The 17,586-nt window shown below is 54.7% G+C and overlaps 1 protein-coding gene across 7 annotated transcripts in view; it reads right to left on the bottom strand.

Moving 5' to 3' along the window:
• CUX1 (cut like homeobox 1) overlaps nucleotides 1–17,586 on the bottom strand; it is a 354,242-nt gene that overhangs the window by 28,255 nt on the left and 308,401 nt on the right. For 4 of the 7 annotated variants that reach the window (XM_059155147.1, XM_059155143.1, XM_059155144.1 and 1 more), the window contains exons 21-23: nucleotides 13,100–13,402; nucleotides 9,567–9,755; nucleotides 3,779–4,043 (exon numbers count right to left, since the gene is read on the bottom strand). The exons of the other annotated variants lie outside the window; for them this stretch is intronic. In XM_059155147.1, coding sequence (XP_059011130.1) covers nucleotides 3,779–4,043; nucleotides 9,567–9,755; nucleotides 13,100–13,402 — 757 coding nt within the window. The remainder of the gene's footprint in view (nucleotides 1–3,778; nucleotides 4,044–9,566; nucleotides 9,756–13,099; nucleotides 13,403–17,586) is intronic. 7 annotated transcript variants of the gene reach the window in all.

Below are 17,586 nucleotides of genomic sequence, written 5' to 3'. Positions count from 1 at the left end.
TGTGGAGAATAGCATCTTCCTTGCAGAGATATTAAGACTACAATAATAACGTATAATATGGGACACAAAGTAGACCCAGAAAAAAAGGGGACTATTCAGACCCTCCACCTGCCTTTTGAGTGACAGATTCCCTGGTGTTAGGTGCTAAGGCTGAGCTAAAAGGCCTGGGGGGAGGGAAGGGACAGCTGCACCTGGGGTCTGGTCTCCTGGCTGCCACCCTCGGCTGTTCGAGAATCTGATTAGACGCTCCTGGTTGACTGCCTGGCATGTACTACATGCTCAACCGACCGGAGACCTCATCCTTCTTAGTCTAGATTTGTCTCCATCCATGAAAAATACCGTCTTCTGATCTAAGACCAGGTCCCAGGAGTGGATCTGGTTTTTAAACAAGTCACACAAGATTCGCAGGACACCGTGGTGTTTTAGGGCCCGGCAGAGTTTCTCCTGGTTTGACCTATTCTTCTAGGAGGAGACCAGGTGTCCTGTGGTAGGTAGTCTGTTCTGGCTTTCCTGGCCCTGTTCCTGGTTGAATGGTCACTCTAAGATACTTCTAATGCCCTCAGAGTGAAAGGATAAGAGGAAGTAAAATTGTATTTTTTTGATGTGACTAAAAATTGATGCCCCTTCCCTGTTATTCCCTGTGGGGTCCGGTAGGGCAGGGAAAAAAGAAAATCAACTTCTGCCATCTAACTCCTGCAGAATGTGAAACTCTCTCCTCCCTGAGGAATTTGGTGCATGTGCGCCAGTCCTTACGTGAAGCTCTTGGGGGTCTACCAGGCTAAGTTGGTCTCTGTTGGAAGTGTTTAGCTGGAGAGCTAATGCCATGGAGGGAGAACTCACTCTCTGCTCTGCACTTTGCCTCCTGGGTGACTGAGTGACTTCAGTTCTTTGGGTTTTATGCAAATTCTGAATGACCTAGTGCTCACTTCTCATCTGACCTATTTTGTGGCTTTTAAGATTCTTTTCAGGGGCGCCTGGGTGGCTCAGTCGGTCAAGTGTCTGCCTTTGGCTCAGGTTATGATCCCGGGGGGCCTGGGATCAAGCCCCGTATCAGGGAAGCAGGGTAGCCTGCTTCTCCCTCTTCCCTGCTTGTGCTCTCTCTGAAATAAATAAAATCTTAAAAAAAAAAAATTCTTTTCAGTTCTTTTTTCAAGACCTTCACATCTCACACCTCTTCCACAATATTTTTCCACATCTCTGCAGCTGAAACAAATCTCTGCCCGGTTCTTCCATTTGTCTTAGCCCGGCCCACTTTGTCGCGGTTCTTTCTTTCTTTTTTTTTTTTTTTTTTTAAGATTTTATTTACTTATTTGACAGAGATAGAGATCACAAGTAGACAGAGAGGCCGGCAGAGAGAGACTGAGAAGCAGGCTCCCCGCTGAGCAGAGAGCCCGATGTGGGGCTTGATCCCAGGACCCTGAGATCATGACCTGAGCCGAAGGCAGAGGCTTTAACCCACTGAGCCACCCAGGAGCCCCTTTTGCGGTTATTTCCGAAAGGAAACATTTACTGAACATCTACTCTAGATCTGGATCTGAGCTGTTTTGCTAAGTTCCGAGTTCTCCTGCTCCTTCTCTCTCGCGTGGCATACGCTTGAATTTGCTCATGTTCAGTGCACACACGGGGCCTCACCACACTGAGCGGTTGACCAGCTCTGATAGGGTGGGTAGTCCCATAGCTGTCAGCAAGATGAGTGACAGAAGCTGAGAATTCTGGAGAGCGCGTGCCCTGGCCGGGAGGCAGGGACCGCCATTCAGCTGAGGCCTGTAGGTGAGATCTGGGGAAGAAGGTGACCCCAGCGGGGCCAGGGGAAATGGTTCCTGGAGATGCTCTGTGTAACAGGCAGCAACTTGACTTGGTCCTCTCGAGTTAGCACACTTGCACTAAAGTGTGCAGAAGGATCAAAAGTATATATTCAAATGCACCTCTGTGTCTGGAAAGTGAAAATGGGGTTGCACGACACCTGGCAAAGGTGGAGAGGCCTCCGGGGAACTCTGCCCAGGTTCCCATTCATCCTCCTTCATTTCCCTTGTCTACTGTTCTTGAAGCTTCCTTCCCTGCAGAGGGAGCGCCACCGTCACCCCTGCTAGCCTTGCTCTGCCTCTGGTTTTAGCTCATCTGTGAATTTAGGATGAATAAGCTGGTCATGCTCAGCTCGTGTGCTTGCTTTGTCCTCACAGGAGGCAGCCCACACATGGGGAGGCCTGCGGGCGACAAGTGCTGCCATGACGGATAAATCTGCCTGGTTCCAGGGGGTCAGGCAGCAGGGCTGTTAGGCTCTCACGCTAAGCTACAAATGCGCACTTAGCTTTCATCAACAGTCAAGGTATTATTTTGGCTTCTGTCTAATATTTTAAAAACCCAGTTGGCTCAGCACCTGGGGGTGGGAGTGAGGTTGACAGGCCACTGGGGAAACCACAGCAGAGCCTAACAGATAAGGCAGGGGCCCGCTGTCTAGGGTGTGCTATTGGCCACTGCCTGTTTGAGGTGAGAAACTGAGAGGGCGCTACCTGCACTGGCTACGTGTGTGTACTGGTCGCCTGGGTAGAACCAGGAGCACCTGCCCCAGTTTTGTTGAGCCCTGGAGAAAAGGGACATTTTGATGACAACCAGCAACTGACGGTCACCTCCAGGGCATTCGGCGCTCACTCCCACCACGGCACTGGGAAGTCGAGGTTTCTGGCAGAGAAGTCTGGATTACAGCTATGGTCAACAAGGCTGTGTGTCCGTGGACTTTCATGAGCTCATCCCAACATTTTACCCTTGTCTGCTTTGTTCTGTGGGACAGCGCTAGGCACTTCTGCCTCGGTCCTTTACTTAACCCCTCGGAGTTTTAGGTTTTCCACCTATGAAGTGCAAGTAAAAATGTGTCCCTTAAAAGACTGTGAAAATCAAGTGGGACTGTGCTGATTAAAACATTTGGGGGGTGTCTGGGTGGCTCAGTGGGTTAAGCCGCTGCCTTCGGCTCAGGTAATGATCTCAGGGTCCTGGAATTGAGCCCTGCATTGGGCTCTCTGCTCAGTGGGGAGCCTGCTTCCTCTTCTCTCTCTGCCTACTTGTGATCTCTGTCAAATAAATAAATAAATCTTTAAAACACTTGGGCTCAGTGTCTGGAGATCTAGTAGATGCTCAATAAATCTTCATTAACTTAATTTATTTAATGACAAAACTACTCAGATTTATTTGGAAGATAATGCTGTACAAGACTCCCTGGGTTTCCACTAAGAAACCTCTGCTGCAGGGCGCCTGGGGGGCTCAGTTGCTTAAGCAATTGCCTTCGGCTCAGGTCATGATCCTGGAGTCCTGAGATTGAGTTCCAAATTGGGTTTCCTGCTCGGTGGGGAGGCTGCTTCTCCCTCTGACCTCACCCCTCTCATGCTCTCTCTCTCTCTCTCTCATATAAATAAATAAAATCTTAAAAAAAAAAAAAAAAAAAAAAAGGAAGAAACTTTCGCTATTGTGGAGCCATGGATGCCTACGTTCTTTCTGAGTGATGACTGTTTTTCTGGTCACAGCAGATGTGCGTGGTCTCTGACCACGTGATCCTACATCTTGGGAGTTAAAAACTCTAATGAAACTTTGAAAAGCCAACTAACCGACCAAATGCCAAGCTTTTAGGAACCCCCAGCCAGCCAGGGCCAAGTCCCCAGAGCGTCATCCCTATGCACCGTCCCCAGCCACTGTCTGCGGGACAGACAAGCCGCTTCCTGAGGGCGGACGGCGCGCTCTCCCGGAGCCCTGATTCCCTGGGCCCAGAGCGGCCTGAGCCGAACCGTACCTGTAATTGTGGAACCAGTTGATGACGGTGCTGGTTTTCAAGTTGAGCTGGGTGGCGAGTTCTTCGATGGTTTTTGGTGACGGGTATGGCTTTTGCTGATAAGCTCGTTTCAGAGCTTCTTTCTCCTCCGGAGCCAGCACCACTCGGGGTTTCTTCAGCTGGTGCTGGGGCTGGGGGCTGGCGCCCTGGCTGTAGTCAATGCCCGCGGAGGGGGGCTCGCAGGGCTGGCTGTCGCTGACTGAGCTGTGTCGCCGCTTCATGTACGCTGAGGGAGGAAGAGAAAGCAGACTGAGCTGCAGGCCCCACTAGGAGATCCGCCCAAGGACCCAGCCCCCCTCCAACAGTACCACGGTGCCCGTCGGTTCACAATGACTTCTGTGTAGACCGTGCCAGCTGGCCGTTCTGCCCTGCCCTTCCAAAGAGCGTCTCAAAGCACTTGGACTAGAACTGTTTGGAATCCCAACACACACTCATCAGGGACCTGCTCTGCTGTACTGCGAGGTCGCCGGCCATCCCTGCTTAACGGCTTAGTGGGGGATGCAGAGAAGTGTACAGGTGACCCCTGAAGAGCATGCGAGGGGTCAAGGGAAGCTTCCCAGGAAAATCTTGAAGGCCAAGGACTGATTAACCAGAAAAAAATAGCCTTTTTGGAGGCTATTCCAAAAAGTGGGTCAAGCATGTGCAAAGACCCAGGGGCACGAGATGGCACAGTTCCAAAGTGTGTGTGCGCGCGTGCACAGGGGGTGTGGAGGGGGATGGAGGAGCTGGAGAGACAGGCAGAGTCTGAGTAGATGGGACGCTTGGACTTGACCTTAAATGCAGTGGGAAGAAATGAAAAGGTTTTAGTTCGGGGAACGGTATGAGCAGCTATACATGTTTTGGAAAGGCTGCTCTGGCCGCAGTTTGGAGGACGGGGCGGATGGGAGGGCTGGCAGGAAGACCCTCAGTTGGGAGGTAAGAATGATCAAGACTGGAACTGGGGAGGCGGTGGAGGAGTTGGAGAAAAGCAGAGGGCGCGACGGTGGAAAGGGCCAGAGCTGACAGGACCGGCGGACAGACTTATGATGGACCGAGGCGAGCAGAGGAGACCCCGGTCTCCGGCTGGGCAGCACGGAAGAAGGGAGAAGACGGTGATTCGTCTGGAAACAGTGAAACTGGAGGGGGTCTCTGAGTCGCCCGCAGGGAGATGTCCAAGAGGCAACGGGACAGGCAGGGATGCAGCTCAGAGGAACAGCCGGGCTAGGGAGAGGGATTCTCGGACCACCGGAACCGAAACCGCGGTTGCCCTCTATGCCGTTGAGGAGAAAGACTGGGGCTGAGAATGGACACCCATGGGCAGAGGTCCGCCAGGAAGCAGCAGCCAGGAGGGAGACAGGAGGAGACAACGGTGGGGGAGAAGGGGTGAGTGAGGAGAGATGACTGATAGCCTCAGTGCTGCAGAGAGCCTGATGAGGACCCAGAGCGCGGCTTTAGCGGTTAGGACAGAACTGGGGGCTGCGGTGAACGGTGCAGTGTCGCTGTGGGAGCAGAAGCCGGGCGGCAGGAGGCGGAGTACTCTACGGGAGGTGAGAAGGTGATGGCAGGGAGCCTGAGCTAAGACGTTAAGATGCTCAAATGAGAAAGAACAGCGAGAGACAGGATGGCTTCTAGAAGGCAAGTGAGGGCTGAGGGCGGATTTAAAGATGAGAGCGAGCTGACAGTGTTTCCAAAGCTGAGGGGAGAGAGCTGGGGGTACAGGTCAGAGAGCGGATCCCTGCAGGTGCCGCGGAAGGCAGGGCGGGCGGGGGCGGCAGGTGCAGACAAGCTGACGGGGCAGGGTGGGGGGGGAGATGGGGTGGGAGAGCCGGTGGCCCGCGTTCTCCTGAAGGAGGGAGGCAGGAGCAGAGGTGACCTGAAGTGATGGGGACAGAGTCTTGAGAAGGGTGGAAGAAAGGGGTGGCTGGGGGAGGGGAGAAGAGCAGGGACCCTGCTGAGGCTGGGGCCCCCCCAAATCTAAGGCGGCACCAACCCATGTAGAGCTGGGGTGCCCCGGTCCCGGGAGCCAAGGAGGGCGGGTGGAGAGAGCCGGCAGGGCGCACTAACCCGAGGCTGGGATTTGCTGGGGGATGGGGAAGGGGAAGATGGAGAGAGAGGAGTCCATCTCGGACGGCCAGAGCATCCTGGAATGATGGATCGTGGAGTCTGGGATGCTGGCGGAAGGAGCTAAGGGTACCAAAGGCCAAATGATGGGGCGAAGCATGGCGGGGGCGGAGATCGGGGGCCTGGAGGCCGAACGAGCCAGGGAAACACGGAAGACAGCAGAAAGTGGTCAGCGATTGGGGTGTCTGGGAAGGAGAGCAGTTGTGGGTGACGGCAAGACTCGGGGAGAAAAGCCCAAGGTTGAAGAGGTCAGAGAACTTGAGGCCCGAGACGGGGTGGGGTGGGTTTTAAAATCCCCTTGGATGGGGCAGGACACGGGTATGCGGGAACGCCGCAGTCTGGGGGCCACGGTCTTGAGAAAAAGTCTAGAGTGACAGAGAGTGGGGGCACTGGAAGCCCCGTGGCTGGAAGGGGCCGAGGCGGCGGGGGTCTGCCCTGGAGTGCAGGGGAGGGGGCTGGGCGCTTCAGGAAACGTGCACCTGCCCTGGAAGGGGCAGCAGGTGACAGCCCTGTAGGCCACCAGCTGGGAGGGAGCAGAGTAGTCCTCATGTCCCTGACATGGTCTTTTACCAGGAGAGGACTGGAGGGGGCTGCGGGCAAGGAAAGGGGACGCGCCTCCAGGTTCAAGCTCTCTGTTCTGTCTGTGCTGTCGGGCTTCCCCTGCCCCCTCTGTAAAGTGGGACGTAATCTTATTTCCTTCAAGCAGCAGCAGGGAGGAGGGGGAGGAGGAGCGGCCGCAGCCGCAGCAGCCAACACCTGCCAAGCGACCCTCCCAGTTATGCCCCGGGAGAGGGACCTTGGCCGTCATGGTGTACAGAGGAGGAAACCGAAGCCTGGGAGTGAGATGACCTGCCTCGGGTCACACAGCTGGTACGTGACAGGCAGCCCTGACGTCTGGGTCACAGATGAATGTCACAGGAGACGACTGTGGATGGTCGGGGTTCATCTGCAGCCACAGGGGAGAGGAGCCCACGAGCTAGCCCAGGCGGTGCGCGCGTGCGGGCGTCCAGGCGCCGCGTGAACAGGCTGGTTCAAGGGCCATCTCGGCAAGGGACAGGAAGCAGAAGGTGGACCGCGGTGGAGACGAGATGTTCAGGGGAAGGAAGAAGGACGGAGAACAAGACGCGGGAGCGAACAGGAGAAGCAGCAAAGCTCTCGTTCGGGAAGAGCGGGAAGCAGAGAGCACGCCGGGTCACTCGGAGCGTAAGTTCTCCTCCAGTCTAGACCGGGAGCCACGACGGGCTTTCGTCTGTTTTAAAGGGGCCCAAGTTATTCTAAAAACTCATTTGCTGAGCGGTTCCGTGTGCTGGTGGTTATGCTCGGCGTGTTCTTTCTGCTGCTCACGACCTAGAGAAGTCCGCACGACCGGCCTCGTTCTACAGAGGCAGAAACTCCGACCAGAGAGTGATGAACTAACTTGCTGTTTTAGGATTGTATCTAAGAACACAGTTGAGGAGTCAGTGGGGGGCGCCTGGGTGGCTCAGTGCGTTAAAGCCTCTGCCTTTGGCTCAGGTCATGATCCCAGGGTCTTGGGATCGAGCCCCGCACTGGGCTCTCCAGGGAGCCTGCTTCCTTCCTCTCTGCCTACTTGTGATCTCTGTCTATCAAACAAATAAATAAAATCTTTAAAAAAACAAAAAACATAAAAAACCAGTCAGTGGCCAGAATGAACCTGGGCTGGTGTGCCCAGTGGGTCGCCCCCATCGGGTGGATGACCAGTAAGAGGCGGAAATCACGGCAGTGCTACGCTCTGGTTCACCCACTGGTGTGTCTGGGGAAGGTTCCTCTAGTTAGCATCCCTGCTAGAGGGAGGGAGAAGACGATGGGTCCACAGCTGCTTTTAGGGACCTTGGGATTTGAGGAGGGGCTGGGCCCGGCTGAACAGTAACTCTTCTGTAACACAAGATGGCGCCCAGAGCCCATGCTGAAGGGTGCAGGACTAGGAAGCCCCCCGAGATCTACTTGTGGGGACAAGGGTTCTTCCCTAGTGGCCTTCGAGGAGAAACATACCAGGGGGTGATGGAACCAGGGCTGTCCCTCTCCTGATGCCTACAGTCACGGGGGTGGGGGGCTGCTCAGGGGGTGGCCTCGGAGGGCTGGCCACAGGAGGGGGCTCCCTGGCACCAGGAGCAGCCGCCACACCAAGCTCAAGGCGGCAGGTGTTGCTTTTTGACAGCATGCGGGAAGCCTGAACGTTGCTTAGGTGGGCACTGAGAATCGTTGAAACTTGGTAATGGATGTACTGGGTTCATGATACTGTTCTGCCTTTTTGTTTCAAATTTCCCAAGGTAGAAAGTTAAAGAACTTTTAGGGGTGATGTGGCACCAGGTGCCTGTGGCCGCCCAAAGGGCTGTGGCCTGTGTCAGGGCCTCGGTTTACACACTGGAGGGCGGGCCTGAGCCTACCGGTCCCAGGGTGGCGGGCTCTGGGCACAAGGAAGCGCGACACCCATCCGAGAGCAGCGGCTCCGGAGCCGGCCAGCCCGTGACTCTGGAGTCCTGCTCCCGCCTGTTAGCATCAGTCAAGTCTCAGGACGCCAGGGCTGCAGCTTTCCTGAAGAACACGCCTACACTGGGCTGAGCAGGGCGGACTGAGTGAGGCCTTAGCACAGCCGCTGGCAAACAGGAGGCCCGACCCCACGGAGCTCTTGGAGGAGACATCAGCGACGCTCCCTTCCTCCAGGAGCTCTGGCCCTTGCCTTGGCTAGGTGACAACAGTGCCACCAGGCCGGCCGTGAACAGCAGACTCTCTTGGTGAACTCAGATGGTGTAAGCCTGGGCTCCGTGCCCAGCCCCCGGCTCAGTCACGAGAGCCCCAGCCACGTGGGGGTGGCGCCTCGTCTCCACAGCTAAGGGATTCCGATGTGGCCACTCCACGAGCTTACAGCGCTGTGCCCTCTGAGGGCAGGACGCACGAACGAGCAGCAGCGGGTGGGAGAGCAAACCGGGAGACGGAGCAGACATTACTTGGCACCACTGAGGTGCTCCCGCTGGGGGATTTCTGCTTTGGGGTCTCCAGGGCAAGAAGGCTGATGAGAACATTCGAGAGGGCTGCAGGTGTACACGGAGAGAAGAGCCGCACTTGGCCTTCAAGGGGGCTGAATCCCGCACGGCCCGACAGCCCATAAAGTAACAGCCACAGAGACCTGTTCTGGCGAGAATTCGCTCTTCTGTGCTCTAGGCTTGGTGACCTTAACAGAGGTACGCAGCTTCTCTGAACCTGAGTTTTCTCTGTCTACCAACACGTTTATGAATGATCTCACCAACAAGAGACGGTACGGAAGGCCCTGGCTCGTGGTTCGCCTGCACGAGACATACGACCCCACGCACCCTCCATCAGTGATGTGGAGCTCACCTTTTGGTGGCTTTAAAGAAGAAACAGGGTACAGTGATGGCCAGGGCGACCATGAGGAACCGTGCGGTGGCCCCTCCCTGACGCTAAAATGTATTTGGGTTCAGTCTGCTGGGGAGAAAGTCACAGATCTTTCCAGTCTTTGTAGGTACTCGTCAATTGATGATCGTTGAAAACCCCTTTCTGCCCTGCCTGACCACAGATCAGTGGCCCTCCCCAGCTCCGCGCACAGGCCTCACAAGGATCGGCGCATTCGCAGATAAGAAGGCAACTGGCCAGAGCGGGCGGTGGGGCTTACCTTTCTTTTCCATGCGCTTCATGTCCATCAGCTTCTCCACGTTGTTGGGGTCATTCAACCACAGCTGCATCCGGACAAAGGGCTCCCGTCCCTTCAGACTGAGCTTGTGCCAGGGCTTTGGGCGAGCGAGGAGGTCGGAGACGGAGCCTTGGGTGAGCCCTAAGATGGTCTCCCCAAACAAGCGCTGACCTGGGAACAGAACCGAGAGAGATGTCATGACGGAGATCCTAGCATCTGGAAGGACAGGTATGAGCTGAGGTTAAAGTCAGACACGGGGCCTGAAGCCCCAGAGTCTGGTCAGCTGGGTCCTGCCTTGGAGCAAGCACTTTCTAGAAAGCCTTTCTTCAAGGGCGCCAGGATGGCTCGTAGGTTAAGGGGGCGACTCTTGGTTTTGGCTTAGGTCGTGATCGGTCGTGATCAGACTCTCTCTCCTGCTTGCGCTTGCTCTCTCTCTAATAAATAAAATCTCTCTCTCTCTCTTTTTTATTAAGAAGCATCTCTTCAACCACACTTGTGACAAGCTCCATAGGTAACGAAGTCAGTATTCCTCGAGCATTCTGCGGGACACGATGATGTTTCTCTCAAAAAAGCCTCCAGGCTTCGGATGTACTGAGGCCTGGATAACACACCTGCAGCGCTTGTCAGAGGTGGTTAATCCCTCGCTGGAGCCCGGGAGGTTAAGTGGCGCATGGGGAGCCCGCTCTTACACAACCTCAAACCACAGGGCTGTCTGGCTCCTCTCGCGATTAGCGAGGTTATCCGGTCTTGCTGAGAAAACAGGCCACTTGACCCAAGGTCACAGCAGGAAAGAGCAGGAGAAAGAGCCCCTCAGCTCTGTTTTTCTGAAAAGCAGGCCATTTCCAATTCTAAAGTCCATTCCCGCAGTCTAAGCTGCCTCTGCTGCCTGGAGCTCAAAGGGGATCAAAACCCCTTCCTAGATGCCTTTTCTCTGAGGCCGTGGTGGGCAGCCTGCTCCCCGGGCTGATCAGAGGGAATTCTGCTCTGGAGAGCTGAGCAGCCCCAGGTCTGGCATGTTTGTCAGAGGCTTGAAAAGAAAATTTCTCTTCTCTGAGAGCCATTCAGCTGCAGGTTAAGAGGGGCCGGCACTTTTGAAGGCGCGAATGAGAATCAGGGACGGCCTGAGCGACTGGATGGCAGAACACAAATAATAGGACTTATTAGGTGGAAATGGAAACTGGGATCAGACAGGCCAGCGTTTGGGGCCACAGAGTGTAGGGAACGTGACCCCCGGGCCCAGAGCAGCTCTGCCCCTCCGCGGAAGGGTGACTGTGGGTGACAGGTCCATGCCCTCCGTCTGCGAGACAGAAACACCGCTGCGTGTGCTCACAGCGCAAGTGTGAGAAATGGCAGAGCTCCCCCTTGTAAAAAAGCCGGGCTTCAAGCTGAAATTTACTGCACGGAAAGCTCTGGATTTGAGAATGGTTTTTTTTGGCATCATTTTAATTTATAGATACGTTTACCGGTTTCATAAACCTGTGGTTCCCTACATTTTAAATTCTTAGTTTACACTATAAACATCCTAAGTCCTTACCAGGTTTCTGTTGTGGTTGTTTTATATAAAATTTTCTCATTCTCATCTGGCAAATGAATCCGGTCTCCTCCCAAGGAGGCTGCTGTGTTTAGCAAAGTCATAGATGTAATAAACAGCTCGTTTTCTGCGTGACCCACCTTGTTGGGCGGTGGGGGATCAAAACGAATATTCTTGGACATTTTTATTACTTCCAGAGGTATCAGAGCAGCAGCTCTCAGTCGTTTTTGGGTCATGGACCTACTTGAGAGCCCGAAGAAAGCTACCGGCCCTTTCCCGATGAAATGTGCACGCACACACACTCTGCTGCTGATTTCAAGTGACTGGCCCGGAAACCCCGCAAGATCTCACCTGGAGAGGCAAGAGGACACCTGGGCCTCCAGCCGCAGGATTCAGCTCTAACTTGGCTCCCTCTGCACCCTTTACTCCACTGAGAGACCCCAGCAGGGGAGGCGGCTGAGACCAGCTAGAGTGACTGCGAGACTGCTTCTCAGCTCCACACTGGTGCTGCGAAGGAGCTCTTGTGGAAGTGACTGCTCCGAGAGGAGGGCGGCCCCTCTCTCCGGTGTGGGCAGGTTCACCCCGGATTTGCGCTTCCCAGCCCTTGAAGATGGGAGCTCCACGGGCCAGTGGGGCTGTGATCTTGCAACTTCTCAGTGGCTCATTTATTTATTTTTAAAAAAGATTTTATTTACTGATTTGAGAGAGAGAGAGAAAGAGCGCACAGAGGCCAAGTGAGAGGAGAAGCAGACTCTCTGCTGAGCAGGGAGCCCGATGCGGGGCTCGATCCTGGGACCCTGAGACCGTGACCTGAGCTCAAGGCAGACCCTCAGCCGTCTGGGCCACCCAGGCGCCCCTTCTACATACGTCGTTTAGAAGTTTTCTTCAGCTGCTTGCCAGTGATTAGAAAAACGACACTTCCTGTGGGGCAGTGGGCGGCAATATTCTATCGGGCCTGCTTGTTTGGACACATGACAAGGCTGTAAGGGAGGGCTTGTCCTGTGTCCAGGAGACCCTGTGTGTTTCAATCATTGATGAACATGGGGGACATCGTGGCCATTTTTATTTCTTTGAAATCTTAATTTTTTTGAATTAACTTAATTACAAGCATTCTCAGCGGATGTTACTTTTTCTCTTGTTTTGTTTTGCGCATGCGGTGGGGTGGCACGCCAGCCACTGAGACCCCGGGCTGTGCAGTCACCGCACAAGCTTCCCTGCGACTTCCTTCTTTTCCTATCCCCTGGGAAACGCAGACACGCAAGGCCCCTCTGCAAAATGCAGCTGCTCTTTGGGGTTGTCTTGACGTGCACCGCACAGAACAGTGCCTCTTAAGTGACACCGACACTTGGGAAGTAAGGACAGAAGCGTTTGGGGCACTTGGAGCGCCTGGGTGGCTTAAGTCGGTGAAGCGTCTGACTCTTGATCCTAGCTCGGGTCTCGATCTCAGGGTCGTGAGTTCAAGGCCCGCATTAAGTGACTGGGGAGTGGCTGTTTCCGTGCCCCGGGTGCCTGAGCCACGAGAATCCCATGTGGTTAATACTGCACCAGGGGAGCACAAGGGTTTATAATGACCAAGTGCTTTGCTATTGCCACAGTCTGTGTGCCACAGAGCCCCTCGGCTGGGGCAGGCACGCGGCGGATGGCCTGGGTCTGGGGTGCGGCCAGCTCAGTTCCACAGGGGCTCCCTACTGCCTCCCAGTGGAGGGCGTGGGGAAGGGAGACCGCTGCACCAGGCAGGAGGTGGGGACCATAAGGGACCATAAGGGACTATCAGCCGCCGGGCGGGGTGCCACTCACAAGCCCAAGCCACCGCCCCACGGTCCCAGATTTGCAGGGGAGGCTCCGAGAGTAGCTGTTCCTAGAGGCAGCTATCAACGTTTAAGCCCGCTGGCAGGCTCAGCCTGGGTGCCCTCCACCCATCCGTCCAGAAACCCACAGGAAGCGACCCGCCGCCCCCGACCTGGCAGCCGGGGAGGGAACCTACCGAGATTGTTGTCCGTCAGCACCTCCTTGACCCTCTTGGTGATGCCGTAGGTGTCCAGCTCTGGAGACATGGCCACCAGCTCTTGGATGCTGAGGGCCGAGTGTCCGGAAAGAGGCAGCGGGGTGGCGGGCTGGGAGTCGGAGGCAGGTGGGTCGCTGGGCTCTGGTGGTTTGCCATCCTTACTAGCTTCGATGGGGGGACAGGGCTGTTGGACCAGCTCCGTCAGACTCTTCACGGACTCGCTGGAGCTCATCGGTGACTCGGGGGCGGGGCTGCAGCTGGCGGAGGTCTTTGGAGTGCTTTCTGTAATTAAAGCACACGACAGTCCGGGTCTGAGAAGAGGTGGCTTTCACGGCGCACGTCTGCTTTCCTGACCTAGGAGGTACTGGTCCAAAGCCCGCGCGGGCGGATGGCGTGGCAAGGTGTGGTGCTATGGTGGGGGGAACCTCTCACGTTCTGACAGAACAGAACGGACCGGCCACAGGAGCCTAGTCAGGGGGTTAAACAAAAGGTTTCTGTGGGCTCGGTGCAAGGGCGCTCTGCTGAGAACCTGCTGGCCTACGAACCGTGGGCTCTGGCAGTCACGATTCCTTCCCACAGGACCCCATCATTCCCGAAGTCTGAAGAACCTTGGTGCAATCATAATCTGCCGGTTTATTTTGTTCGTAATTTCCAGAACAAAATGAATGGGTGGGTTCTTAAAGGACTGCCCACGGGGCGTGGCCACCATGGTGAGGAAGACCCTCCAAGAGGAGATGTAAGGCCTCGGTGGCTGGCCCCGGGGGGTGCCCAGGACCGAGTCCCGGGACTCCATGTGGGTTTCTGCTGTGACCCTGGGGGGAGGGCCCCCCAGCACCCAGCCTGGAGGGAACCGACCGAAGAGGAGCGCCCACTCTGTTCCCTGTCAAGCCCCAAGATGCGCTTTTGAAGGCCGAGCTCGGTTTATCCATGCCACCCACGCTGCCCCCACCACCGGGACAGATGGGACCAGAGTGGCTCCATGCTCTCCCTTCTTAAGAAGGGTCTCTGCCCCATCACAGGTGACCAGCGGGAACTGCCACCTGAGCTCTGCTGGGGAGCTTCTGGTTGGTCAGCATCACCCGTGAAACCCAGCATCCACTTTAGTTTTGGGATGTCTGGAATAAAGAAAGGCTTTGGCCATTTCCAAATAAATTACGAGAGAGAGATAGGCTGTGTCCGGGAGGAAAGCCCAGAATCATTTAGTACCACGGCCCTACCCATGAGGTAAAATCTGCCCGTGGCTCGAGGTTTAGGATGGTCCCCCTGCCCCCCATCAAGCAGGGTACACCACACAGCGTCACATGTGAGGGGCCAGGCCAGGTCTCGTCACATGGGTTCTCTGGCCCCAGACAGATGATATGTCTCAGAAAGCAGCCCGCTCGTGGAACACTGGCACACACGGGCATCCCCCCCCAAACACTCGCTACACGACGAGACAAAAATGTTAACGCTGAGTAATGACTGAGTTTCAAATAGCCACAGACATGCGGTGTCCTTTCCTGGACATATCACATCCAGGATAAAAGCCTACCCTAAATTCAAGAGTGTGGGAGATGTCTTCCGAATACAAGGGCTCTTTCGTATACACACCCAGGAGAGAAAATCCCAAATGAAACACCGCAATTCAACCGATAAACCCGTTTATTGTCCTAAGCAGGAACAGAGTTCCACTGTCTCATAAACCCGTGTCCTCAGCCTCGAAAATGTGGCTTAAAGAAAAAAAAAACAAAAACAAAAACAAAACCAGAACCTGGTGGTTTGCGAAAGATGTAAAAGAGATAGGCGTAAACAGCAGAAATGATCCGTACAAATCTTTAAGGCATTACGAATCCTACAAATCGGATTTCTCCTCTCCGCTCACCTCCAGGTCATCGCACAACTGGATATAAAACCCAGCAAATGTTATTTTTGTATCCGAAGCAGCAAAGAAATTGTACTGTAAATTTGCCCTGATTCACCCATGCGAGGGAGCGATTTGGCAGATCATCCATCTTGCTCACTGCGGACTGTCAAGGATGGCACGAATCCCCACATGATAAACAGATTCCTTCTCAGGTTTGTGTCCTGTAACCCACAGCAAGGTCAAAAGCATGGCTGCCTGGCGGCTAACAGACCACACCAGGCCCCTGCCCTGGTGCTTTCCCTGTTTCGTGCCGCGCCGGCCGAGACTGAGCTCCCGGCTCCCAGGCCGGTGGGACGTTTCTTCCTCCCACGCGTTCCCAGCAAGGGCTCGCATGGGTTTTTGCCACTGAGAACCACCGAGAAGCCCTGAGAGAACCACACCGAGGTACTGGTTGCACGTTCCTGGCGCCTCTCGGAGCTCCCAACCATGACTGCAGGCACAGCCAAAGCCCTTAAGATCGAAAACTCCACCGGGGACCTGAAATGTACCGGGCGTGTGCTGCCGGGCTGGTGCGCCCCAGACTCCGCTCTGAGTCCGGGTCTAAACCGTAACAGACTCGAAGCAGAGCGTTCGTGCTGGGGGACATTATTCAGAGACAGACACACATGGACACAGATGCCACTGTGTGCTCAGCTCACAGAAAGCAGGATCGGGCCCCGTGTTTGGACGGGCACGGACAGATGCAATAGCACACGGCCTGGTCGGGAGACGCCGCGAGTCCTTACGCAGAGAACATCTCGGTGGAAAGAGTCGTTCATTCATTCCTTTCCTTCCTTCCTCCCTCTCTCTTTCCCTCTTCTTTCTTTCAAGATTTTTTTTATTTATTTATGAAAGACAGACAGAGGGAGGCAGAAGATCAGCAGGCTTCTTGCTGGGAGTGGGGAGCCTGACGCAGGGCTCGATCCCAGAACCCTGGGATCATGACCTGAGCCGAAGGCAGATGCTTCACCGACTAAGCCACCCAGGCTGAGCCTGGAAAGAGTCATTTCTTTAGAAAACTGTTTCCAGTGAGCACCCAGCTCCAGCGAGCCTGGACCAGCAAATTCAATAACCAAAGCCACTTCCTGTGCGTAGGAAGGTCATGTGGTTGCACGTCCTTGACCATCACGACAGAACACAAGATGTTGTCAATGGAAAAGAAGAAACATTCCTGTTTTTTTTTACCCCAAATATCAGCAACTGGAGGCTTTTGTCTAAAGCGACAATTTCTGAAGGAATAAGGCTTTCTTCCACTCCATGTAATTCAAAGTCATTTTGAAAAGAAAAAATAGGAGGCGGCCTGGGCTTGGCTTTAAGATACGAACTCAGGGATGGGGCGACCTCTACCAGCCAGCTGGGTTCACATTAACGACATTCACAACTTCTTGGGACACCCTGGTTTCCCCACCTGGAAAATGCAGACAGCGTTGTAACAAGGAATAAACCCCCCATGTACCTGGTGCTGAGAAATGCAACTTGAATTTGATGGGTTTTGTTGTTGTTTCGTTCTTATAAAAAGCTATTAAACTGTATTGAAATTTTTTTTTTGTTGGGGCGCCTGGGTGGCTCAGTCAGTTAAGCGTCTACCTTCGGCTCAGGTCATGATCCTGCGGTCTTGGGATCCAGCCCCGCGTAGGGCTCCCTGCTCAGTGGAGCCTGCTTCTCCCTCTGCCTTCTCCCTCTGCTACTCACCCTGCTTGTGCTCTCTCTCTGACAGATACATAAAAATAAAATCTTTTCTTAAAAGAAATGTATTTGCTTAGAGGGTGCCTGGGTGGCTCAGTGGGTTAAGCATCTGCTTTTAGCTCAAGTCATGATCCTGGGGTCCTGGACTGAGTCCCATGTCGGGCTCCCTGCTCAGTGGGAATCTATTTCTCCCTCTCCCTCTGCCCCTTCCCACCGATGCACTCTCTCTCTCAAATAAAATAAATGTAAAAAATGTATTTGTTTATAGGAAGGTCCCCTACGTTTAGGATAATCTTGTGATTTACTGCTGTTTCTTCCACAGTTCCTGGCATGGGACAGATGAGATGACATTCTAGTAAAGGTAAGACCACAGGGACATAAAGCACATCTGTGACTGCTGGGGGCTGGGGGGCAGGGCTAGGCTACAAAGGGGCAGAAGGGAATTCTGGGGTGGGGGGGGGGCGGTGATCGAACTAGCTGCGTCTTGATTGCCAGAACTCACGGGACACTTCCAGGGGCGCAGAGGGAAGTTTGCTGTGTGTAAATTATACCTCAGCTCCAATTCATTCAGGACAAAGTGCCGGGAAAGAATGAAGAGATGTTTCTCGGTTCATTCTTTCACTCGTTCCATAATCTGCTGAGTCGGGCCACTGGCAGTATGGCGGTAGCCTGGCCAGAGGTGGCCCTGTCCCCTTTGGGGCTCACACCTACGGGGGAGATGGCCATTCAACACAAGTCCCTAAGGGGCAGTGAGGGTTCTGATGAGGGATGGGGGCCAGGGAGTGAGGAACGATGTGGTCTGAGGAGGAGAGAGGCCCCCGCCCAGAGAGGGACATTTCTAGCATGAACAGGAGTTAGCCGGGGGGTCGGGAGAGGCAGGAGTGTCAAGGAAGGAAGA

Source organism: Mustela lutreola, chromosome 17 (assembly GCF_030435805.1).
Source record: "Mustela lutreola isolate mMusLut2 chromosome 17, mMusLut2.pri, whole genome shotgun sequence".
In the NCBI taxonomy this organism is placed as follows: domain Eukaryota; kingdom Metazoa; phylum Chordata; class Mammalia; order Carnivora; family Mustelidae; genus Mustela; species Mustela lutreola.
Note: the sequence above shows the minus strand (reverse complement) of the source record. Positions and strands in the feature narration are given on the sequence as shown.